The sequence below is a fragment of the Colossoma macropomum genome, unplaced genomic scaffold (genome assembly GCF_904425465.1).
Source record: "Colossoma macropomum unplaced genomic scaffold, Colossoma_macropomum, whole genome shotgun sequence".
Taxonomy (NCBI): Eukaryota; Metazoa; Chordata; class Actinopteri; order Characiformes; family Serrasalmidae; genus Colossoma; species Colossoma macropomum.
Window position 1 is genome coordinate 13078376 of NW_023494810.1, and position 21517 is coordinate 13099892.

Below are 21517 nucleotides of genomic sequence, written 5' to 3' on the forward strand. Positions count from 1 at the left end.
TGTAGCTAACAAGTAACGGAAGCAACTCCCTAATTAGCATCATGCAACACATTCATTCAGATGGTTTGCTGTGAAATAGTTCAGATTTCTTTACAGTGGTGCTGATAGGAACCAGGGGTCGCCATGACAACACAAATATACACATTTTATTTACTACCTAAAACCATCAGTGAACCTACACGCGTTTCCTACACAAGTTTTTACGTGAGGTTGATCGTAAAATACTGAATAATCAGAAAAAATGTTTTCATTGGTGATTATTTTGCCTTACAACACCCTGCATCTACCTCTCTGCCATGAATGCACTTTAAATAATCAGTTTTAGACAAAAAACTATTTGCAAAACTAGGATAAAACAATGTCTTAGACATCAGGCAGTGTATTCATAACTATTTAATGAGATAACTTTCTGTGAGGGGCTTTCTTGTTCCCATCACCACTGTGAACAATTCTGATGCTAGAACGAAGCATTTCACACCAAACCACTCTGAATGAACTTTGTTTACATCTTAATGATTTGGTTCAACAGAATTTTTCAGTGGAATTCCCTTTTAAACCTGAATTTTGTCCATACTGCTGTCAATTTATATAAACAGACTTGCTTATGGGCTTTTCGACACTATGACAACACACAATGATGCACTATTTTTGAGTGAAGTGGGAAATGATTTAGGCATGCAGTTAGCACCACGTTAACTGTTAGCTACAGGGCTGAACTAAAGAAGCAAACTTCAGACACCAAATACGTCTTCACGGGTCAACTACTTAAAAATCACATTTCCCAGTTATCTATGCATCAAACTGTATTTTCCTTATTCTACTACATATTTATGTGGATTTCCATTTTCAATTAAAATTTGATCTCAAATTAAGCTCCTGTAAATTTTATTAAAATGGAATCCAGTTCTTAAACACTGCTTTGACACTCCTTTTTTTTTTAGTACTGTGATCTGTTTGGTGTCTCTGTGAGCCCTTCTGAAGTTGTTGTGTAAGCAGTGTTAAATCTTCAATCCAGATAATGTCAGTTATCTGCCTTTAACAACACTATTCTCATGCTCCTTTATAAAAAATAAAAAAAAAACAGAGTCTAGAGATGTTTTGTTAGCATTTGTAAAAGTATTCTGCACACATTCAAAATGACAACACAGTTATTCGAACATAAAACAATGAAAATGATCTCAGTTACAGTTCCAAACTGATTTGTTTACCATAAGCCAGGGAAAGATTCTGCAGTATGTGCATCTCCAGGACTAGTTTCAGTTTGCTGTAACGTGAACTCAGGCAGCAGCGGGTCTTTTGCCCAAGCCCACCTGCTCAAATGGCTCTGAAGGGCCTTCTCATTGTGTAAGAAGCTTTCAGTCTGTAATTGGATTAAACCCTCTACTAAGCGCTCAAAGGCCCTTTTGAGTTCCCGTTAGAACTGGTCTCTTTGTGTTCACATTTATCTACAGCACAATCTACTGGGCCAGCGTCCACTCTTCTGCCTAGATACGCAGTGCATGGGTCCTGAGCTGACTGCTCATTGATTGCTGGGGTCCTTTTACTTATTGCTTCACCACAGTGAGCAAATAGAGTCACAGGCGTTATATTGTGCAGTTCACTGCTGGTTCATCTTGGCCGTCTCTGCTTTGATAAGTGAAATCAGCTCCTGGTTGATAAGGAACACAAAACGAAGCCCTGCAATCTAGACAAAAGAGAGATAATGTCAGCATTGACATTATAGCAGTTATTGTAGAAATGGCTAATCATTAATTCTAGAAAACAGGTTAGAGAGGTCACTGTTATTCTCTGATTTTCACACAAAAAGTAAACAATTTTCATGTTTATCCCAACTGCAGTCAATTGATCAAGATGTTTGGTGACTGAAGTTTGCCTCTTTACTGCTGCAAAGGATTTTCACAAAACGAACAAAACATTTTATTTGACCAGAGACACCTAAACTTTCACATGCAACTATACAGTAATTTTCAAAAAGATAACGAGAACTTTTTTTGCCTGCAGTGTGAACACAGCCTATTTAACCCTAACAAATCAACACAATCTGAGGCAGAAGTGTCATAATTTATGCGCGCAGTTAGCATTACTTCTTACTTACTTCTTAGCTCTAGGGCAAAACTAAAAAGGTAAAAATCATGTCTTGATCAACTACATTCGCAAAAGGGAGAGACACATCGTCAAACTCTTATCTTCTAACCTCCAACACAGAATTGTTGTTTAGCTTCCACTTGTTGCCAGACAGGACAGGTCTGCCATCTATGTAGATCGGTCTTCGACCTTCATTGGCAATGAAGAAATCACCATTGTTTTTGAGCTTGATGACCCCTGTGGTCAAAATAAGAAAAGGAGAACAGATGAAACACCCCCAGCATCTTGAACAAAATGAAGAGTAATCCTCAAAAAGCCATAAGCGGTTCTTTACATACACAAGCTGAAATCAACGTCAAACGTAATCAAACCTCCCAGAAATCAGTAAGGGGAAAAAAAAACAAACAAGAAAAAAAAATGATGAAAAGCCTTACTCTTACTGTCTCTATGCAGAAGAAAAATAATAGGTTGTGGTATAGAATTCTTTATTCTAAATAAATAAATAAATAAATAAAATAAATAAATACCCTGTTGTCTGGAAATTTTCCACGCTGGTCCCTCTAATGACAGATCCACATCTATCTGTTTATCCTTGGTTGCACGGCCAAGAGTGATCTTAGAGGACGTAAACAATTTATTTTAGGTGGTGACAGGGTCAATTATTAGAAAATGTAAGGCACTATTTATTTATCATTTATTTATGCTAATAAAAAATGCAAAACAATATCCCAAAGAAATAACAGGTTAGGAACAACACACAAGTAAAGTAATGCAGTATTTACATGAATATAAAACTCTGTATAAAGTATGGTAATAAATACATTTCTGATTTTTAAAAAAATGCCCATTTTATCAAAAGAGCATAACTCACCTCTCTAGACCTCATTAGGTATCGGACCATGCGCCCTCTTAATGCAGCCAAGGTTTGGTTATCAAAGTCTGGGGAGTTCATACCTATGAACACATTACAAAACCATAAAAGCAAATTCACAGTATGAAATCACTGTAATCATATTTGATACATACATAAATTACATTAACGTTAAAGAATCAAAGACATTAACAGGTCAATGAGAGCAATTACACTAGTAAGACTTCAGCAATATTTCAAACCCATTTTGGATCATGCATTTATTGCATTCTGGAAAAGCAAAAGGTTTAGGTGATGCTTGGCTACCATGTTAAAATCTGGAAAATTTCATTTTACTGCATTTGTAAACCTACAGAAATAAAAAAACAATATTTGATTTTAAGACACATACACAAGATTTTAATCACGTTATTCAGTGCATGTGATGGGTATGTGGGTATTTTGGAAGCAGTCTGGAAGCAGTTTGCGAATGCAGACCACGCCTTGGTAAGTTAGATAATGATAGGAGGGGAACTCTGAGGAAAATTTGGGCTGGAGTTCAGTACGGCCTCTGTGGATCGCGAGAGGGCCGACCCCTAAAAATTCCGGATTAGATGGAGGCCAGCTGTTCGTGAGCTTGGCGGAGGTCCTGGATTTGCGTGCATATGTAGCCATGGTAAGCTTGCGAGGACCATCGTCCGAGTAGTTGGACCATATGGTCGGGGAGCCCTTGGCGAGTAGCAGAAGAAGCTGCTCCGATTCTGAAGGAATGAGCAGAAAATTGTTCCGGAGGGTAACCGGATAATGAAAGAACTAGGCGTAAGAGTTTGTGGAACCAGCGACGGGAGACCACGGAGCCGGTTTCTGTAATGAAAAGTGGGTCTGATTGTTGGGCATTTTGAGAGAGCCTGAGTTGGAGTAGCTGTGCCAGAGGTTCATATGGGCTCAGATAAGAGTTGATTTTAAATAAGTACAAAGGAATGCTTTTACCAAACTGGTTTGTTTTGCTGTGTTTGATGTTGTAGGTCATGGTATCTGAGTTTAACATGGTTAAGTCTGATAGGCAGGGATGTAGAGCAGGGTTGAAAGCTTCTGTTTGAGCTGTATATTCTGAGCATCTCAGGAATCCGAAAAAGCGAGGAGAAACAGGGCTTCTAATGTAGTGGATAGTTCTTTGGGGAAGAGACCAGCACGGGGTGTCTGAATGCAGTGGTGGAGTATGTCAGAGGTTAAGGGCAGCTGGCGTGGTGGAAGGCGAGGTTCATTTCTTTGGATTCCTTTTAGTAAAAGTATAATCTGAGGGATGGTTAGCTGTTGTGTGTTGGGTTCCGTTGATAAGCTTTGTAAAGAAATTGATCCCAGCTAAATAGACGTTTAAGGTGGAAGAGCGAATGGCTAAATATGAACTGGCAAATGTGAGGTAAGCAGCTGTCGTTGACAGATTGTCTGAAGGGAACGGAATGCTGTGGAGTGCGTGGAAGCGCTGGAAAGATTTCCATCCGGACCAATAGGTCGTCAGGGTACGAGGGGCAACTGCGCTTAAGATTATTTCTTGAGCTTGGAGGAGGAGCTGAAAGAACTGCTGGTCAGTTGGAGGATGGAGTCTGAAAATGGAGGAATTGGTGTCGGATGAGGCTCTGCTTGAGGTGCCAAGGCTTTGAATTTCTGAAATTGAAAACGAGAGAGAGAATCAGCAATAGCATTTGAATGGCCTGGGATGTGAATGGCTCGAAGAATAAATTGATGTTTGATTGAGTGCCGAGTCAGGCGACGTAAGAATGGCATGAGTGTTAGGGATTTAGATCGTCCTTTGTTTATCATATGAACAACAGCAGAGTTGTCGGAGTGGATAAGGATCACTCGTCGTGTCCATTCGTGTCCCCAAAGGAGTGCGGCTATGACGAACGGGTAGAGTTCCCACAAGGCAGAGGAATCGCCTGATTCAAATGAAAGCGAAGCAAACTCTGGAGGCCATTGAGAAGCGAACCAGCGGCCACCATAGAAGCCGCCGAAGCCTATCGAGGGAGCAGCATCAGTGAATAGTTGCAGATCTTCAGGGACTAGGGTAGCGTCTTCGTAGAAGAAAGAGATGCCATTCCAGTGCTGGAGGAGGAAGAGCCAGAAGCAGAGTTCCGAGATACATGCGTCATCCAAGGAGAGGCGGTGTTGAAGCGAGGGAACCGAGGAGGCAATGCTGAGGAGGTGGGAGATAAAAGAGCGACCTTGAGGTATTATTCGAATTGCATAATTGAGATGCCCAAGAAGAGAGAGGAGCTGGAGCTTCGAGCATCGAGGCTGCAGCACAAATTCTGACAGGGCAGTAGCAATGCGATCCAGCTTATCGGGTGGAAGGGAAGCCTGAAACGAGACTGAGTCCAGCTGAATGCCAAGGAACTCAAGAGAGGTAGATGGACACAATGTCTTCTCCGGAGACAGGGGGATACCAAGACGCTGAAATGCAGAGGAGAGGGTACGGAGGCCATATGCAGGCGGGGAGGAAGGGGGGACCGCCACGAGGAAGTCATCGAGGAGGTGAAGCACGTAGGGTAGTCTGCAAACATTCAGCAAGATCCAACACAAGGCTTCGGCCAGAGTGTCGAAAATCTTGGGGTTGCTTTTGCATCCGAAGGCGAGTCGAACTGCAAAGTAAAATCTGCCATCCCAGCAAACTCTGAACAGATGCCAAAAATCAGGGTGCAGAGGGAGGACCTTGAAAGCCGAGACAATGTCAGCCTTGGCGAGCCAAGCTCCATGACCGGCCTGCTTGATGAGCGATATAGCATTGTCCACGGTAGCGTAGTGAAGAGAGAAATCAGAGCTAGGCACGAGGCTGTTGATGGATGGTTCTGAAGAGCCATGAGGGGCAGACAAATCAATGATGAGGCGTTTCTTGCCGGAGTATTTACGAGTGGCGACGCCAATAGGATTGACACGATAGGTGGAGAAGGGAGCAGAAGCAAAAGGGCCGATCATGAAACCCTCCGAAACTTCCTTGGCTAAAAGGGAAGACACAACATCAGGCTCGGACAGAGCGGAGAGGAGGTTGCGACATGAAAGGGATGAGGCAGGAAGCACAGCAAGTCCAGGAGAAAAGCCAAAGATGAGGCCGTCCAGCAAATACGAGACGAAAGAATGATCAGGATGGAGGGAGAGGTCAGCAGCAAGAGCAGGGACATTGACGGGGGTAGAAAGATGCCGAAGTAGTCATTTGGGCCCAAACTTAGGAGGGTGAAGGGGACATCCCGATCTAGAATGAGCCTGGCCACAATGAGAGCAGACGTGGAGGAACTTGCACGAAGAAGAAAAACAACCAGCGGAGTTGAAATTATTACAAACCATCCGTCCCCCGAGGAAAAGCAAACGCCGCCCGCGGCTATCGCGGGAACTGGAAGTTGTAAAGATAGGGGCGGGGGCTGCCGTAGGAGCTGAGGGTACGGCAGTGCGGGGAGCGGGAGGGGGCGGAGCAACGAGATTGCAGGAGGAAGCGGGGTGAGACGGGCAACCGCAGAGCTCGCAGGAGAGAGCAGTACGACCAGCAAAAACGCAACAGTAGAGCTCAAGGTCCAGGTAGCCCCAATATGTAGACATGTTCCACTGCTGAAGACAGGCAGATGCACGGGCCGAGAACAGACGATGGTAATCGTAGAAACCCGACCGTCCAAATCGAACGGCGAGGTCCAAGTTGATAGAAAGATAGTCATTCAGCTCCTGACGCCGTGATGGGAAGGCTGAACAGAGTACATCACGGTAGATGGAAAAAGCGAGTGCGAACTCAGGAGCGGTGAGGACCTTAGAGGTGCGAGGATCGGCACACTGGAGGGTGAGAGAAACGTCGCCGGCGTCAATGGTACGGGGAGCACCGGAGGCAGCGGATGGGTGAAGTAATGAAGGGAGACTGACGTCCGCACCTTGGAGGATCCGCGCACGCAGGGCAGAAGAGACGAGAGGTGGATTGAAGAGGCGGGCCTCGCTGGGTGGGACAGCAGGAGGAGCGGTGTAGAGGGAAAACGAGGAGTCGGCGAGGAGGGGCCGAGGCTGGGCTGGCAGTGACTGCGACTGGAGACCTGGGATGGGATGAGAAAACGAGGCAGAAGGGCAAGCAGGGAACGTCATAAAAGAAGGAGGAAACGGGTACGAAGAAAAGGGGAGGGGCTGGGATGATGAGGGAACAGGGAGGGATGATGAAGGGAAGGGGAAGGATGATAAGGGGAGGGGATGGGATGATAGGGGGAGGGGATGGAATGATAGGGGGGAGGGGTTGGGATGATAAAGGGGATGTTGGGATGATAAGGGGAGGGGTTGGGATGATAAGGGGAGGGGTTGGGATGATAAAGGGAGGGGTTGGGATGACAAAGGGAGGGGTCGGGATGACAAAGGAGGAAGCTGAGAAGAAGGAAGAGAAATATACCTGGGGTGGGGCAGAAAAAGGCTGGGAAAATATAGGGGGAGAGAGCTGAGAAAAAACAGAGGCAAGGCATGCAATGGGGGCGACGACAGTGCTGGCTGGGTCAGCAACGGAGGCAGGCTGCCTGGTAGCGGGTCCGGGACATCCAGCGGGGGGCGGCACATCAGACGAGGGGGCGTCCGGGGAGTCGGTGACTTCATCACGCGCCGGGGCCGTGGGGAAGGTGACGCGATCAGGCTGCGCCTTAGCAGCGGAAGGCAGGCGCTGTTTACTCCCGAGAGACTGCACGTACAGGGAGAAAAGCTCTGCCTTAGGCGCCGTGCGGGCGAAAGGAACGTGCCGGTCCCTAAGGACCTTCTGCAGTTTAGCAACTGTCCAATCGGAGATAGACGGAGGTCTAGATTTAGAGCAGGAGGGGCGCGGGAGCGCCGGATCCGGGGGGAGTCGTGGGAATCCTTGGCTCTCGACGGGCGCGTCGCGTGCGCGGAGACTGCGCCGGAGCGGGCGGGGGATACGGGGGCGAACGCCGGCTCTTTCGGGAGACGCTGTGCGCCGTACGAGAGCCAGCATGGCGAGACGAGGAGCCGGAGGAAGCCGAGGCAGCAGGCGTGTTGGGAACCGCGACGACGAACTTGAGCCTGGGTGCAGGACGCGCGGATCCCTGGGAGGAAAGGTGCTGGCTTTCTCCAAAGAGGTCGTCATCGGAAGCGACAATGTCGAGGTCCATGAGGACGAGATGATAGAAGGTAAGCAGCACGAAGCCGGGTCGGTGCGAAATTTCGTCACGAGTGGGAGGAGTGAAGGAGTGGTATTTATAGGAAGCTGAAATTGGGAAGGAGGAGTTTAGGCGTGGTCTTTCCTCAAACTTCAGTTATGCCATAACTCCATTAAATACCACAGACTTAATTCAACACGTCAAAAACAGAATAAAAGCAATTATAAAAATGCTAAAAATTATAATATATTTGACTTGACACCACATCTGCAACAACACATCACATCCTTCTTCTCATGCGTGTACTGGCCTTGCAAAGCAACTGTAGAACTGCATGGCGTCATGTATTTAGGCAGAAATGTGATTACTGACAGACTCACAGATCCGGAGACCCATTATCAGATTACTTAATTACTTCATAAACAAGTTAAATGATAATCAGACATTTTTTCATCACCAGTACTGACATATTTAAATAATAAAGTAATTTATTATAAAAAATAAATAAATAAACACACTGGCGAAAAACATCGGTTGTGAAAATGACCTGTGATGCTGTCCACCAAGACCTGCCAACGAGGGAGCTCCTGTTCCAGTTGCTTGATCTCCCTCTTCTGGTGCCTATCTGCAACCATCAGCTCTAAAAGGAGAAGGGGAAATGGTCAGGGTCAGCAAGATTAAGAGTTGCTGACTGAATGAATGAAAGAAAGCATGCAGTTTATTAATTTATACTGCTATATTCATACAGTAATGCAAATTAGGGAACAAAACCAAATGGAATAAAACTAGAACTCACCATGCTCCAGTACCTCGTCCCTGCTGTCTCTGATGGTTCCGCATTCAGTCGGATTTTAGTAATGTAACAAACAAACAAATAAACAAACACAATTAGTCAAAGTTCTTTTTAAGTGACTACATCATTGCAGAAAAAAAAACCAAACACACACACACACACACACACACACACTCATGTAAAAGCAAAAGTTTAGGCATTACATATATCCTTACATGTTTTGTGTTTTTTTGTTTTACATGTTTCTGTTGATTTTCTAAGTGAAAATAAGTGAACACATCCTCTACAGCAGGGGTGTCAAACTCAACCCGTGGGCCCCCTGTTTGCTTGAACTAGACACCAGGTATCTTTTCTTTTTATCTAAGCGCCGGCCCATAGATTGTTGTTGGCGGAAGGGGGTCATTGCAGTGCATGCTGGGGACTGTAGGGCATCTCAGGATGAACCGGGCTAATAAAAATAGAAAATTAAAATAATTTCGTGGGTTTGACACATGGGCTCTACAGAGAACACACTTCTGCACATTTTAATGCACAATAGCTGTTTATTTGCTGAATTTAACACACTGGGGGAAAAACATAAAATATGTCCTGTGCAAAGGTTTCATATTTAAGTGTGTTGCCTGTAGAGGACGTTAACTTATTATAACGTTTCTTTCTTTTTTTTTTTTAGGGTTGATTCAACAGCAACAAATTCACTGTTTAATGAATTTTAAATATTTCATTCTGTAGTGTATGCAATTAAGATGTGTCGACTGTATTACTTTAGCTTGGCGTCATCAACCATCTGCTCAGCATCTGAGAAGTTAAGAACCTGGTCTGCTTTGGGAAGGGGTTGAACTGAAAAAAAGAAGCATACCATAATGGGATACGTTAACATCAAGATCAAATGAAAGAATTTGTCTGATATCAGCAGTTTTAACTTAAAGAATATTTTTTTTACCCAGAAAGGTCCACAACAAAATAACCTCACCACTCTGGTCATCCAGTAAGTAGTATTGTTTGAGTAGTTGCCAGTGCACCAGCAAGCTCTTAGCTGTGCGAGATGGGTAGAACACACTGGGGTGCTTGTTCAGCAAGTCCTGGAACACCTCCAGTTTTGGCTGACTGTTCTACTCAAAGTGGGACACATAGACAAAAAACAGTGGTTACTGACCAAACCCACCAGAACCACAAACAGACTCACAAAGAAGTATAAAATGATGAAATACAACGAAAGAATAAACAAAGCACCCACGCTAGAAGTGATAACAGATGTGATGCAACTTGTGAATTGGCATTTAGACAAACATTCTGTACCCTTGGCGAACATATCTGTTCCAGATGAAAAAAATGCTGACTCACTGAACTAATCTTAGCCAGCAGAGCCTCCTCTGCTTGGCTAAACAGAGCTTTGCTCTGTATTGCAGCGATAGCCTCTGGGTGGAGCTGTCTCATGGCCTGCCAAGCCAACCTGTGGAAGAGGAAAGAAAAACAGCATTACAAACAGATACAATGCGGTAAAGATACATGCATTATAGGTGCTTACTTTTGAAATAATATTTTTCTATTCTGACTGCCCTCTATTTTCATGGATTGAGCAGGGCTGGACAACAATATTGTTATTGTAATAAATTATATCAAGTAACAGAAGTTTATTGCCACTTCATAATTAATTCACGTAGAGGATGGCTGCTTCCAGAGGTGGGCAATCTGATCATTCTGATTTTATTGTTCTTGTAATAAATGTAACTTTTACAACACACAATATGTTAATTTCCTGAGAACACTGAGTATTTTCAGTACTTCTAGAACTGCATGTTTCACAATATATATATATATATATATATATATATATATATATATTTTTTTTTTTTTATGTGAAAAAAGATGGTTCTTTAAGGGTTCTTTAGTAAAGAAAATGGTTCTACAAAGAACCATGGACACTTAAAGAGGGTTATGTTATTGTTACAAGCTTAGTATTGTAACAACAGACATCTACTTCACAGTTCTACGAATGCCTTCATGATGCCAAAAAAAAAGTTTAAATCATGCAAAAGGTTCTTTGAGTGTCCATGGTTCTATAAAGACCCATTTTCTGTACTAAAGAACCTTTGAAGAACCATCTTTAAGAGTGCACTACTGTTTCTTTTTTGTCTGTTCCAATATATCAGATGTCAGAAAATGGTGACAATGTATTGTGAATTGTTTTTAAAAGTACTGTGATTATATTTTTGCCATATTACATTTTGCCATAAGTTGAAGTACAACTTAACACAGCAGTAACGCTACTGATTACAGAGGAACACTATGTCCAAAAGCATCCAAACAGCCCTACTAATAAGTGAAATCAGCTTCTTTAAGCTGAACCCATCGCTAATACAGGCATTCACAGTGCGTGTATGATTGCCATAGAAAAGCACTGACCAATAGGGCTCTCTGGAGCAGCTGCACATGAGCCTAATGTTGCTGCTTTGAGGGTGCTGCCAAATTACAAGCAAGTGTAGCCATCTATGTACAGTTTGAGGCTAGTTCTGTGCTCTGACGAAACGCAGGTGAGAAAAGGTCTAATTTTTTTTAAATGTGACCTAGCGTAAAAATATCCCACTAATTTCTCCTTCTCATTTCAAAATCACAGATTTTTAGGTGTAGTTTCAACACGGAGAAGATGCATGGCATAAAAAATGAGGCACATTTTAGCAATCTGATTGTCTGCTGCCCAGCAAAACTCCACTCTCATCTGCATAACACTTTTTAATCCCTCTTTCCGTGTGCTTCGAGCTGCTACCACTTCCACAATGACCCCGCACACAACTGCCGCCTGTCTCCGTAGAAATGAATGAGAGGCAAAACAAAAATTCACTTCACGTCAATGTAAATGCAGTAAAAGGTCACCATGCCCAGTGCAGAGCGTGGGCTACAGTGGTATAGGTCTCCCAGCATTGGTATGTGGAACAGTGGAACTGTGTTCTCTGGAGAGATGGAGCTCCATCCAGTACCTCTGGGATGAGTTTGAGTGATTCAGAACTGAGCATCCAACATCAGCACCTGACCTCACTTATGCTCAATCAAATCCCAACATCTAGTGTAAAGCCTTACCAGAAGAGTAGTAGCTGTTAATGCAGCAAGTGGGACATATTATTATTCATACCCTTGCTTTTGAAAAGAGATGTTTAGTAAGCACACGTGGATGTAATGGTCAGGTGTCCACACACTTCTAGATAATTCATCTATTTAATGAACAAACCTGACTAGAAGAGGGTAGCAAAACATTTTAGCTTGGCAAGAATATAACATTAGAGATTCATTTTCAAGCTGTTGATAACACCACTTACTTTGAAATGACAGGGTCGTACAGCAAAGCATACCACCGGTCCTGAATCTCTCTAAGCGTGAAACGACAGCTGAACTTCACTCCAAGGTGAACGGAGGTGAGGTCAGTAGTCTGAACACAATAACACATCACATGAATGTGTGGTACATGTGCAGGCAACATAACAATATGCATCATTTCTTAATTACAACATGTTATACTGCAGGGGGCCACATGTGGTCCCACACTTCAAGCCCTCACTCTCACAACTACATAACTTACAAAAACACTACAAAAGGTTTGAAATAACCATTCAAAAGTTTGTTTTCATTAATATAAAAGCAATGTTGTTGAAGACACGTGCATGGTTTTATTCTGATATTACTTTAGCACTTTATATGCTTCTAATTACTAATTAGAACGTGCCAATTTTTACATAGCTGTAGATAATTTAAGACATATTGCCAGATGTGCCTAGAATGAGGAGCAGAGCTATAGTTGACTGCATAATAATAGAGTTGTGTAAGACTGAGAATTATGTTACAATGAAGTCACCATCCAGCATGTCTCGTATTTGAAAAGTGGTGATCAAACCTCAGGCAGATAATGCATCAAGAAATTACAGTAAAAACTAACAGTATGTAATTTATAATTTTCTAACTTCCAAAAGAAAAGTTGGGATGCTGTGCAAAATGTAAACAAGAACAAAATACAATGACATGCTAATCATTTAAACCCTATATTTAATTGAACATACTGCAAAGACAACATATCAAGTGTTGAACAAACAGAAACTTGAAAAGAAGAAACACTTGGAGAAACTTGAAACTGCAAAAATTCGTTTTTTGAAAAATATATGGCCATTTTGAATTTGATGCCAGCAACACAATTTAAAGAAGCTGAGACAAGGCATTAAAGCACTGGTTAAGTCAAGTCAAGTCAAATTTATTTATATAGCACCTTTTACAAGAGATGTTGTCACAAAGCAGCTTTACAGAGAATCCGGGTCCAAGCCCCCAAGTGAGCAAGCCTTGGCGACAGTGGCAAGGAAAAACTCCCTCAAAAGGAGGAAGAAACCTTGAGAGGAACCAGACTCAAAAGGGGAGCCCATCCTCCTCTGGTCGACACCGGATAACAGCACAGACACAAAACAGTATAAGTGGATACAGTTTTACACCACTGTGCAGTGCGCCGGCCGCAGCTATGTAATGCTAAAAAAATTCCTAGTGGTTAATTGGCAACAGGTCGATAACATGACTAGGTAAAAAAGAGCATCCCAGAGAGGCTGAGTCTTTCAGAAGTAAAGATCAGGAGGGGTTCAGCACTCTGTGAAAGACTGCACAGGCAAATTAAAAAATAAAGTTTCTCAACATAAAATAGCATGAAACTTGGGGACGTCATTAAAAGATTCAGAGAATCGAGATATATCTCTGTATGCAAGGGACAAGGCCAAAAACCAATACTGGCTGGCTGTAATGCAGCACAGCATTAAAAATAGACACAATTCTGTAGTAGAAATCTAAAACTCAAACATGCAAACAAAAAAACAAACAAACAAAAAAACAAAAAACCACTGAGCCCGAGCTCATTTAAGATAGACTGAGGTGAAGTGGAAAAGTGTCCTGTGGTTTGACAAATGAAAATTCTAAATTCTTTTTGGAAACAATGGACATTGCATCCTCCAGGCTAAAGACCACCTGGCTTGTTATCAGCGCATAGGTCAAAAGCCAGCATCCGTGACGGTATGTGGCTACATTAGTGCACATGGCATGGGTCACTTGCACATCTGTGAGGGCACCATTAATGCTGAACGAAATATATATACAGGTTTTGGAAACATATTGCTGCTGTCGGAATAAAGCTTTGTATCTCCATTTTTGTTGTTTTTCTGACATAATTTGAAAATACCTGTTGGCCTTTACATTATGTGTAAATTTCATGATGAGTGGACCGAAAGAAACGACCCAAAATTCTGGTTTCATTGACTTACATTAAAAGAAAGGTATGTTTTTTCTTTCTCCTGTAAAGTTCAAGGTACAAGGATTTGTTTCAACAGCAGCGATATGCTGCCATCTAGACTATCTCAGCAAGACAATGGCAAACCACATTCTGCATGTATAACAAAAGCATGGCTCCAAAGTAAAAGAGTCTGGGTGCTAAACTGTCCGGCCAGCAGTCCAGACCTGTCATCCACTAAAAACATTTGCAACATTATGAAACAATACATATGGGCCTATATTTTTAAAAAAGGAGGAAAAAAAAAACATAAGATTCTCAGTTTTTCATTTGGTATTTGCTGCATTTGTTTTAATTTACAATTTTATTTGCACAGCGTCCCAACTTTTTTGGAAACATTATTTCAATCTACACTGATAAGTTATAACAGTTATTTCTCAAAACTGAGATTTGAGAAAAACGGAGAAACATGTGAACACCTTAACTTTTAAAACTCTTAAGATAAGTTTAATTAATGTATTCTCCGTATTCACTGACTACTTTTTAATTTTTTTACAAGCAATTACACCTCCAATCGACCAAAAAAAATGCAATAATAGACTATTTAACCCTTTACACTGCAAATCCCCTGGCGACATGCAAAAGAGGTTCTAACCTGTAATACTGCGTTAATAAGCAACAGGTCATCAGTGGGTTTCCAGCGGCCAAGGTCTTTAGTGATCTGCAGTGGCTGCTTGCTCTTCTTCACTCTTTTGGTAATCGGAGAAGGGGCGATTACCATCGTAGGTGGAGGAGTTAAGGAAGCGGCGGACTTTGAAATCTGTGACAAGAAATACAAGGAATACACAAAGAGAAATACATTTTTACTGATCATTTGCTTATAAACTCTGAACGATTTGGGGAAAATACCTAATTGTGATTTTTCTGGCTAATATTTTGGCTGCAATCTTAATTGCGTTGATTTTTTGTAAATTAAGGTTCAGGCTTTTTTTTTGCCAAGCAGACCAGAAAATCCACTTTTTCTAGCTTGAAGCTTGACCCCTGAATGTAGTGTGCCAAACTGCCAGTAAGTTGTGGTTGTGAAGTCACAATGCATGGAGGTTTGGTCACCTCTGACAGATCTAACGCATCTACATGTTTTTTAAAAGCTTTGTGTTATTAGGTTAAATTTCCCCACTTAAGAAAACCTTTTGATAAAGTAGGCTATAACTTTAAAAGGAAATTGCATTCCCTTAAATTGCGATTTCGATGTAAAAATGATGAATCCTTAAGCTTTATATAACAATAGATAACATTATCACTCACGTTGCTAGTTATCTTGATCATTGATCATGAATCATATACAGTTGCATGCAAATGTCTGAATACTGCCGGACAAATTACATGTTATGTTGATAAGTGAAAATAAGTCAACACATCCACTACAAGGTACAAATTTAAATATGACATGTTTGGCAAATTGTAGCACAAAAGGTCTATTATCTGACGAGTTTAACATACTGGAAAAAATTTAATCTAAAATGTGCCATAAGCTTTGTACAGGCCATATTTTATGCTTCCCCAAATATGTTAAATTAATAAACAGTAACTGTGCATTAAAATGGGCAGAAGTGAGTTTCCCATAGAGAATGTGTTAACTTGTTTTCACTTAGAAAATCAACAAAATGTGCAATTTGAGCAGGGAACCTAAACATCTGCATAAGACTGCATTTTGGCTTTTGTTAACCCTTTTTTTTGTATGAGGATTTCTATACCCTGATCTGCTGTTTAAAAAAAAGCTCTCTTCTTTCATAAAGTCAGGACAGCATTTTTTTTTATTTATACTGCTTACCTTCTTTTTCTCATTGGATGACGGCTCAGTTCCAGGGCATCTGATTGGCTCAATGACAGGCTGTCCCTTTACCCTGCTTGAGGATTTAGCCAGGCTGCTCTCAACCAGTTCATCGTCAAACTTTTTTCTCTTGATCGATCTGGAAAAGACAACAAAGGAGTTGTATTAATACAAGGGTTCAAACTGCTTGATAACCTTTACAATGTGTGAGTGATTTAGCAACATTGATTACAGCTTATTTCATCTTCTTCAGTCATTGTAAATAAATGTTGCATAATTTAACCGCAGTTCAATACTCTTTCAGTAATACAATGTGGCAGTCTAACTTTCAACATTTACAATACTTTCTCTTTACTTAAATAAGGTGGCACAGGTTGAAATTTTATTCATCTTATTTAAAATAAAGGTCCAAATAGGGTTAAATCCACAGAAGAACCACTTTTGCTCACATACAGAAGCTTTACATTAATGGTAAATTAGAAATAGGGGCATGAAGAATCTCCACATAATGTAATAATGACTTTATTTAGAGAGCACAAGTGGCAGCTCAAACTGCTTTATAGATAGGTGACCAGGTTGATCTATTGTAAGAATTTTCTACCACTTTAATTATGTTCTATTTTATATGTATTTTAATGAATGTGTAGGGTAGGAACTAGTTTTCTAGAGTTAGACTGTCCTCTGTTATAGTTAATGTTCAGCAACAGCAATATGAGGGAAAAGTGTAACAAATAAATGTTAAGAGAATGAATTTAAAATCATAAGAAATTAAATTAAAAGATTAATTCCAAAAAGAGATGAAGAATTTTAAGAAGTTAAATTAGCGTGCGCCAAGCCTGACTTGTCTCATAAAAGTAAATGTTCTTAGCCAATTAAAAGGTCTTTGCCTGGAACTGTATGTCCAAGAACCATTTAGCAACCTCTATTTACTATATAAGTCTACAGGAGAAACAACTGAACAATGCGATACTACGTTTAAGCAAATGGAATGAAAGACGACATACCTGGAAGAACTCCTCCTTTTAGGAACCAGCCCGCCGCCACTGAATGCCTGAGCCGCCGTTCTTTTCACATCCTTCACACCTGTTGACTCCTCATCTTCAGATCTGTTCTGTGCCATCATACTTCCAACAGATGCCCCTCCAACCATTGCAGAGGCAATGTCTGCCTTCACATCTGAATACAGATGAAGAACCAGGTCAAACATCATTGACAAGCAATATTAAACAAAAAGAGTGTAGCATTAACATTTTTTATTCTATTGAATCTGCAAAGCCACTGGACATGAATTACACTGATTTTTAAAAATTCCACTGCATAATTTAATTTCAGAATTAAATGGTCAAGATGTAAACAAAGTCATTCTCTGTGATTTGATGAGAAAAAATCTCCCTCACAATAAGTCATTAAATTAATGGTTATAAATAAACTGACTGAAGGAAGGAAAGGAAGGAAGGGAGGGAGAGAAGGAAGGTCAGGAAGGAAGGGAGGGAGAGAAGGAAGGAAAGGAAAGAAGGGAGGGAGGGAGGGAGGGAGAGGGAAGGAAAGGAAGGGAGTGACGGACGAAAGGAAGGGAGGAAGGAAAGAAGGAAAGAACGGAAGGAGGGAAGGGAGGGACGGAAGGAAGAAAGCAAGGGAGGGAGGAACAGAAGGAAGTAAGGGAGGGACAGAAGGAAGATGTGGAAGGAAGGAAGGAAGCAAGGAAGCAAGGGAGGGAGGAACAGGAGGAAGGAAGGGAGGGAGGAACGGAAGGAAGGAAGGGGGAAGGAAGGAAGGAAAGAACGGAAGGAAGGAAGAGAGGAAGGGATGGTAGGAGGGGAGGGACGGAAGGAAGAAAGCAAGGGTGGGAGGAACACAAGGAAGGAAGGGAGGGACGGAAGGGAGGGGTGGAAGGAAGGAAGGAAGGAAGCAAGGAAGGAAGGGAGGAAGGGACGAAAGGAATCAATCAATCAATCAATCAATCAATCCTGACTTACCTTTGTCCATGACTCTGTTTCAGTTCTGGTTCTAATATCAGCCAAGCATTATTTTCAGAGAGCAGATTTTCAACCAGTACAGCCTCTGCTACACCTTTAAATCTGAAAACACAGTTACAGGAAATGTTAGCTTACAAAATGGCATAGCACCAAAACAAATGTAAGAAATATCATTATTAGTCCTGGGCAGTATAGATAAAATCCAACACCGCAATATTTTCAAATTTGTCACAGTATCTGATCATACTTCTGGTGGCATTAATTAGAAATAATGAACTCGTGCTTCCTGAGCGCTGCTACTCTACATTCTATAGGAGAATTCCACAGAATTTTCAACATTTAAGCACAATTCAACAACTAAGAAGTTCTAGAGAAACTTACTGAGAATCATTCACAGTGGTGGTGAGAGGAACCAGACGCCTTCCACTATAAGCTCCCGGAAAAAGTTATTACATTAAATAATTACAAATACGCTGCCTGATGCCTGAGACATTGTTTTATGATAGGTTTGAGAAAGTACTGGCCTTCAATGTATTTTAAGAGGCATTCATGAGGTAGAATCAGGATCATCAAAACAGTCCCGAAAGATTATTTTTTCAGATTTATCACTACTATACCATTGTCAAAATAATGTTTAAAAACTGAGAGGTTCACTGGTGGTTTTGGATAGTAAATAAAATGTCTATATTTGTGTTGTAGTCATGGTGACCCCTGGTTCCTATCACCTCCACTGTAAAGAAATTTGAGTCTCTACAATCAATCAATTCACACCAAATCACTCTGCATGACTCTGTTTACATTTTCCCAAAATGTAATTATTCTGATATTCTGAAAAACTGGTGGAATTCCCCTTCGAAGAATGTCTTACAAACATGACACAGCTTGTTCTGACTTCGCTGTACTTATACAGTATTTATTTCTGGGAGACACTAATCCTGGCATACATGGTAGCTGTGTATGTGTGTGTGTTATTTAAACACAGACCAGCACCAACATTACTATTAAAAAAAGACTTAAGTTTCAATGATTGTCATATATATTCAGGACCCTGTCAAAACGTGAGGAAAATAAAGATTTAACTGAAGGACAATGAGAGGAACATTGTCATCTATAAGCTTCGTACTTTTGGGCTCAGATATCTGAAATACCTGATTCCTGAGTGGGCGTGTTTATCTAAAAAAAAACAATGAAATGTCATTGTTTTAACATTACACGACGAAAATATTCACTGAAATGCATTAAAACCCTTATATTACAGACAACCGAACATAACTAAACTCAATGAATTGCTTATAATGACTAAACTGTCAGAGAACGACTTTAGACAGTTAACCTAGCTACTTAGCTAACCTAGCTAACGCTGCTAGCCTGTCAAATCATTGTGGCCGGAGGCTACGTTATCATTATTCACCGCTATCAGCAGCTACAATACCCGAAGGACGACGCGAATATATAAAATACATACTGTGATACATACGAGGACGTACCGCGCTGTCAGTGTGTCTGTTCACTGAGAGGTTTTATGCGGGGAGATAGCCAGTTAGCTCTTAGCAGCCAACCTTTGTTTAAACAAAACAAAACGGCAGCTAATGCTAACGTTAACCAGCTAGAGCGAAAAAAAAGCAAACACGCAGCTTAATATCCGAATTACCTCAGCCTGAATAAGCATTACTCCAGCTTGAGGCGTGTTTGAAGTCACTCCGTCCTTTCAGAGAAGTGTAGAAATTTACTTCTACAATAATTTTTGTTTTTTTACTAACAAGCCGAGCCACACACTGGAGCGCTTCCGGGTAAAAACCGCTGTCGACGTTAGCGACCCTTAAAATTAAAGCGCCGCCCAGAGGACGAGCTCGTATACAGTACGTTTGCATTTAGTACTTTCAAAGGGAAATTTGACCGATTTCTCGAAATCTCTGCATAGCTAGTAATCTGATGGCGTTAAATAGTTAAATGTACGGAGCCCCTAAGGGGCCGTGGTTAAAAAAAGTTAATGACGTTGAGTTCCCTCGCAAATGTTTTGCGTTCTCTTGCAAACAAAAAATTTCCCTCGCAAATGTTTTGCATTACGATGCAACGGTTTGCATTCGCTTGCAAAAGCTGTGCTTTGCTTAAGCTCAGACATGAAGCAGCTCACTGAATTTTACATTGATCTTGGATTGAAATATAAAGACGCTTCTCAAAATCAAACATGATTATGCTCTTAGTGAGCGCAACTGAAACTGAGATCGAGTTTCCTCGTACAGTAAAAGCTACATTTACAGAGATTACAGAGAACTATTGCTGAATAAACTAAGCAGATTGGCGAAACTGGGAAAACAGCTTTTAATGTTAGCTATGCTAAAAACAAAGCTCTAATGTAGGCAACGTCATTGGGCACCTCTGGTCTTACGTTTGCTTGCTGTCTGACGAGCTTATATTTTGCGAGGGAATGCAAAACATCAGTAACTTTTTTTTTAACCACGGCCCCTTAGGGGCTTCTTATGAATGTACTTAACTATATGTACTTAAGTAAAATATTGATGGATTTGTAGTCTGCTGAGTGTTTCCAAATCATTATACTTTTACTTCTACTCAAGTATATTAGTGAGTAAAGCAACCTGGTTTTTACTCAGTTACATTTATCTGTTCATATTTAGTGTTTAATTTCATTGTTTTGTTGGTAAAAACATCTGCACTGTTTTGTGTTTAGTCACATCTCTGACTCTGAGCTTTAGCATCTCATTTGGGACTGAAATAATCCAAAAAAGAGAAAAAACTTCAGTTCCTGTGTGGATAGATGCTGGATTTTCTAAGACGTGCGACTGCAGTGCTATGCGTTACTCAGTATTTAAGCAGTTTTTTTAACCTGATACTTTTGTACTTTAACTCAGATTCTTATATTTGAAGGTACTTTTACTTTTACTTGTGTCATTATTTCACCCAAGTGTCAGTTCTTTTACTTGAGTATTGATTTAGGCTACTCCACCCACATCTGCAAATAATTATTCAAATTAATGCAAATTTTATTTAAATTAATCCACAGTGGTTTGATGTGAAATTCTAGCAAAACTCACAGAGTCAGAATAGTTCACAGTGGTGCTGACAGGAACCAGACGTCCACTTCTAAAAGCTCCCTCACAGAAAGTTATTACATGGAATGGTTAAGGCCTAAAACATGTTTTTAAAATCCATTCACCACCCAGAGTATTGTCCTGCATACAAGGTCTAACCTAATCTAATCTCCTCCAAGAGACTGTAAATGCACATAGGCTTTTATTTGGAAGACAAAAATTACAAACAACTGAGAGAAAAAAAATGACTAGGTCTAAAATAAAAATATTTATTTGAAAATATTGTTGCTGACACTGTGCTAGTTTGGTTACAGCCGTATAACCAGCTTTATTCATGACGTTGTTAAAATTATTTACTAAACATATTTACAAAGGATACCTAAAGACCGAAAAATTAGTAAACTGGACGAAGTGTAAAACGAGTGATTAAAAGTGTTCTGCTAAACTACCAGTGGGCCACCCTGCAAAATGCTGAGCAAAAAGCCAGTGGGCCACCAGCTTTGCTGTCAGGGGGCCAACATAGAGCAGAAATACTATAAGTATTAATTTAAAATCATTTAGGAAATA

The 21517-nt window shown here is 41.0% G+C and overlaps 1 protein-coding gene across 1 annotated transcript; it reads right to left on the minus strand.

Moving 5' to 3' along the window:
- Window positions 1–1094: 1094 nt before the first annotated feature.
- mcrs1 (microspherule protein 1) lies at window positions 1095–19707 on the minus strand. Its single transcript, XM_036559755.1, has 15 exons — window positions 19552–19707; window positions 17901–18002; window positions 16929–17100; window positions 15925–16063; window positions 14749–14913; window positions 12160–12269; window positions 10190–10298; window positions 9819–9957; window positions 9610–9685; window positions 8852–8880; window positions 8603–8695; window positions 2957–3039; window positions 2613–2700; window positions 2195–2322; window positions 1095–1684 (listed from the first exon to the last, which is right to left on the minus strand). Exons 2-15 carry the CDS (start codon window positions 17908–17910, stop codon window positions 1598–1600), a joined length of 1428 nt encoding a protein of 475 aa, XP_036415648.1. The 5' UTR covers window positions 17911–18002; window positions 19552–19707; the 3' UTR covers window positions 1095–1597.
- Between the last annotated feature and the right edge of the window lie 1810 nt (window positions 19708–21517).

Coding starts and splice junctions, on each gene's coding strand:
- mcrs1 (XM_036559755.1), bottom strand. Junction 9,958..10,189: donor TGCTGGCTAAGATTAGTTCA/GTGAGTCAGCAT, acceptor CACTTTGAGTAG/AACAGTCAGCCAAAACTGGA. Junction 3,040..8,602: donor CTTGGTGGACAGCATCACAG/GTCATTTTCACA, acceptor ATGTGTTCATAG/GTATGAACTCCCCAGACTTT.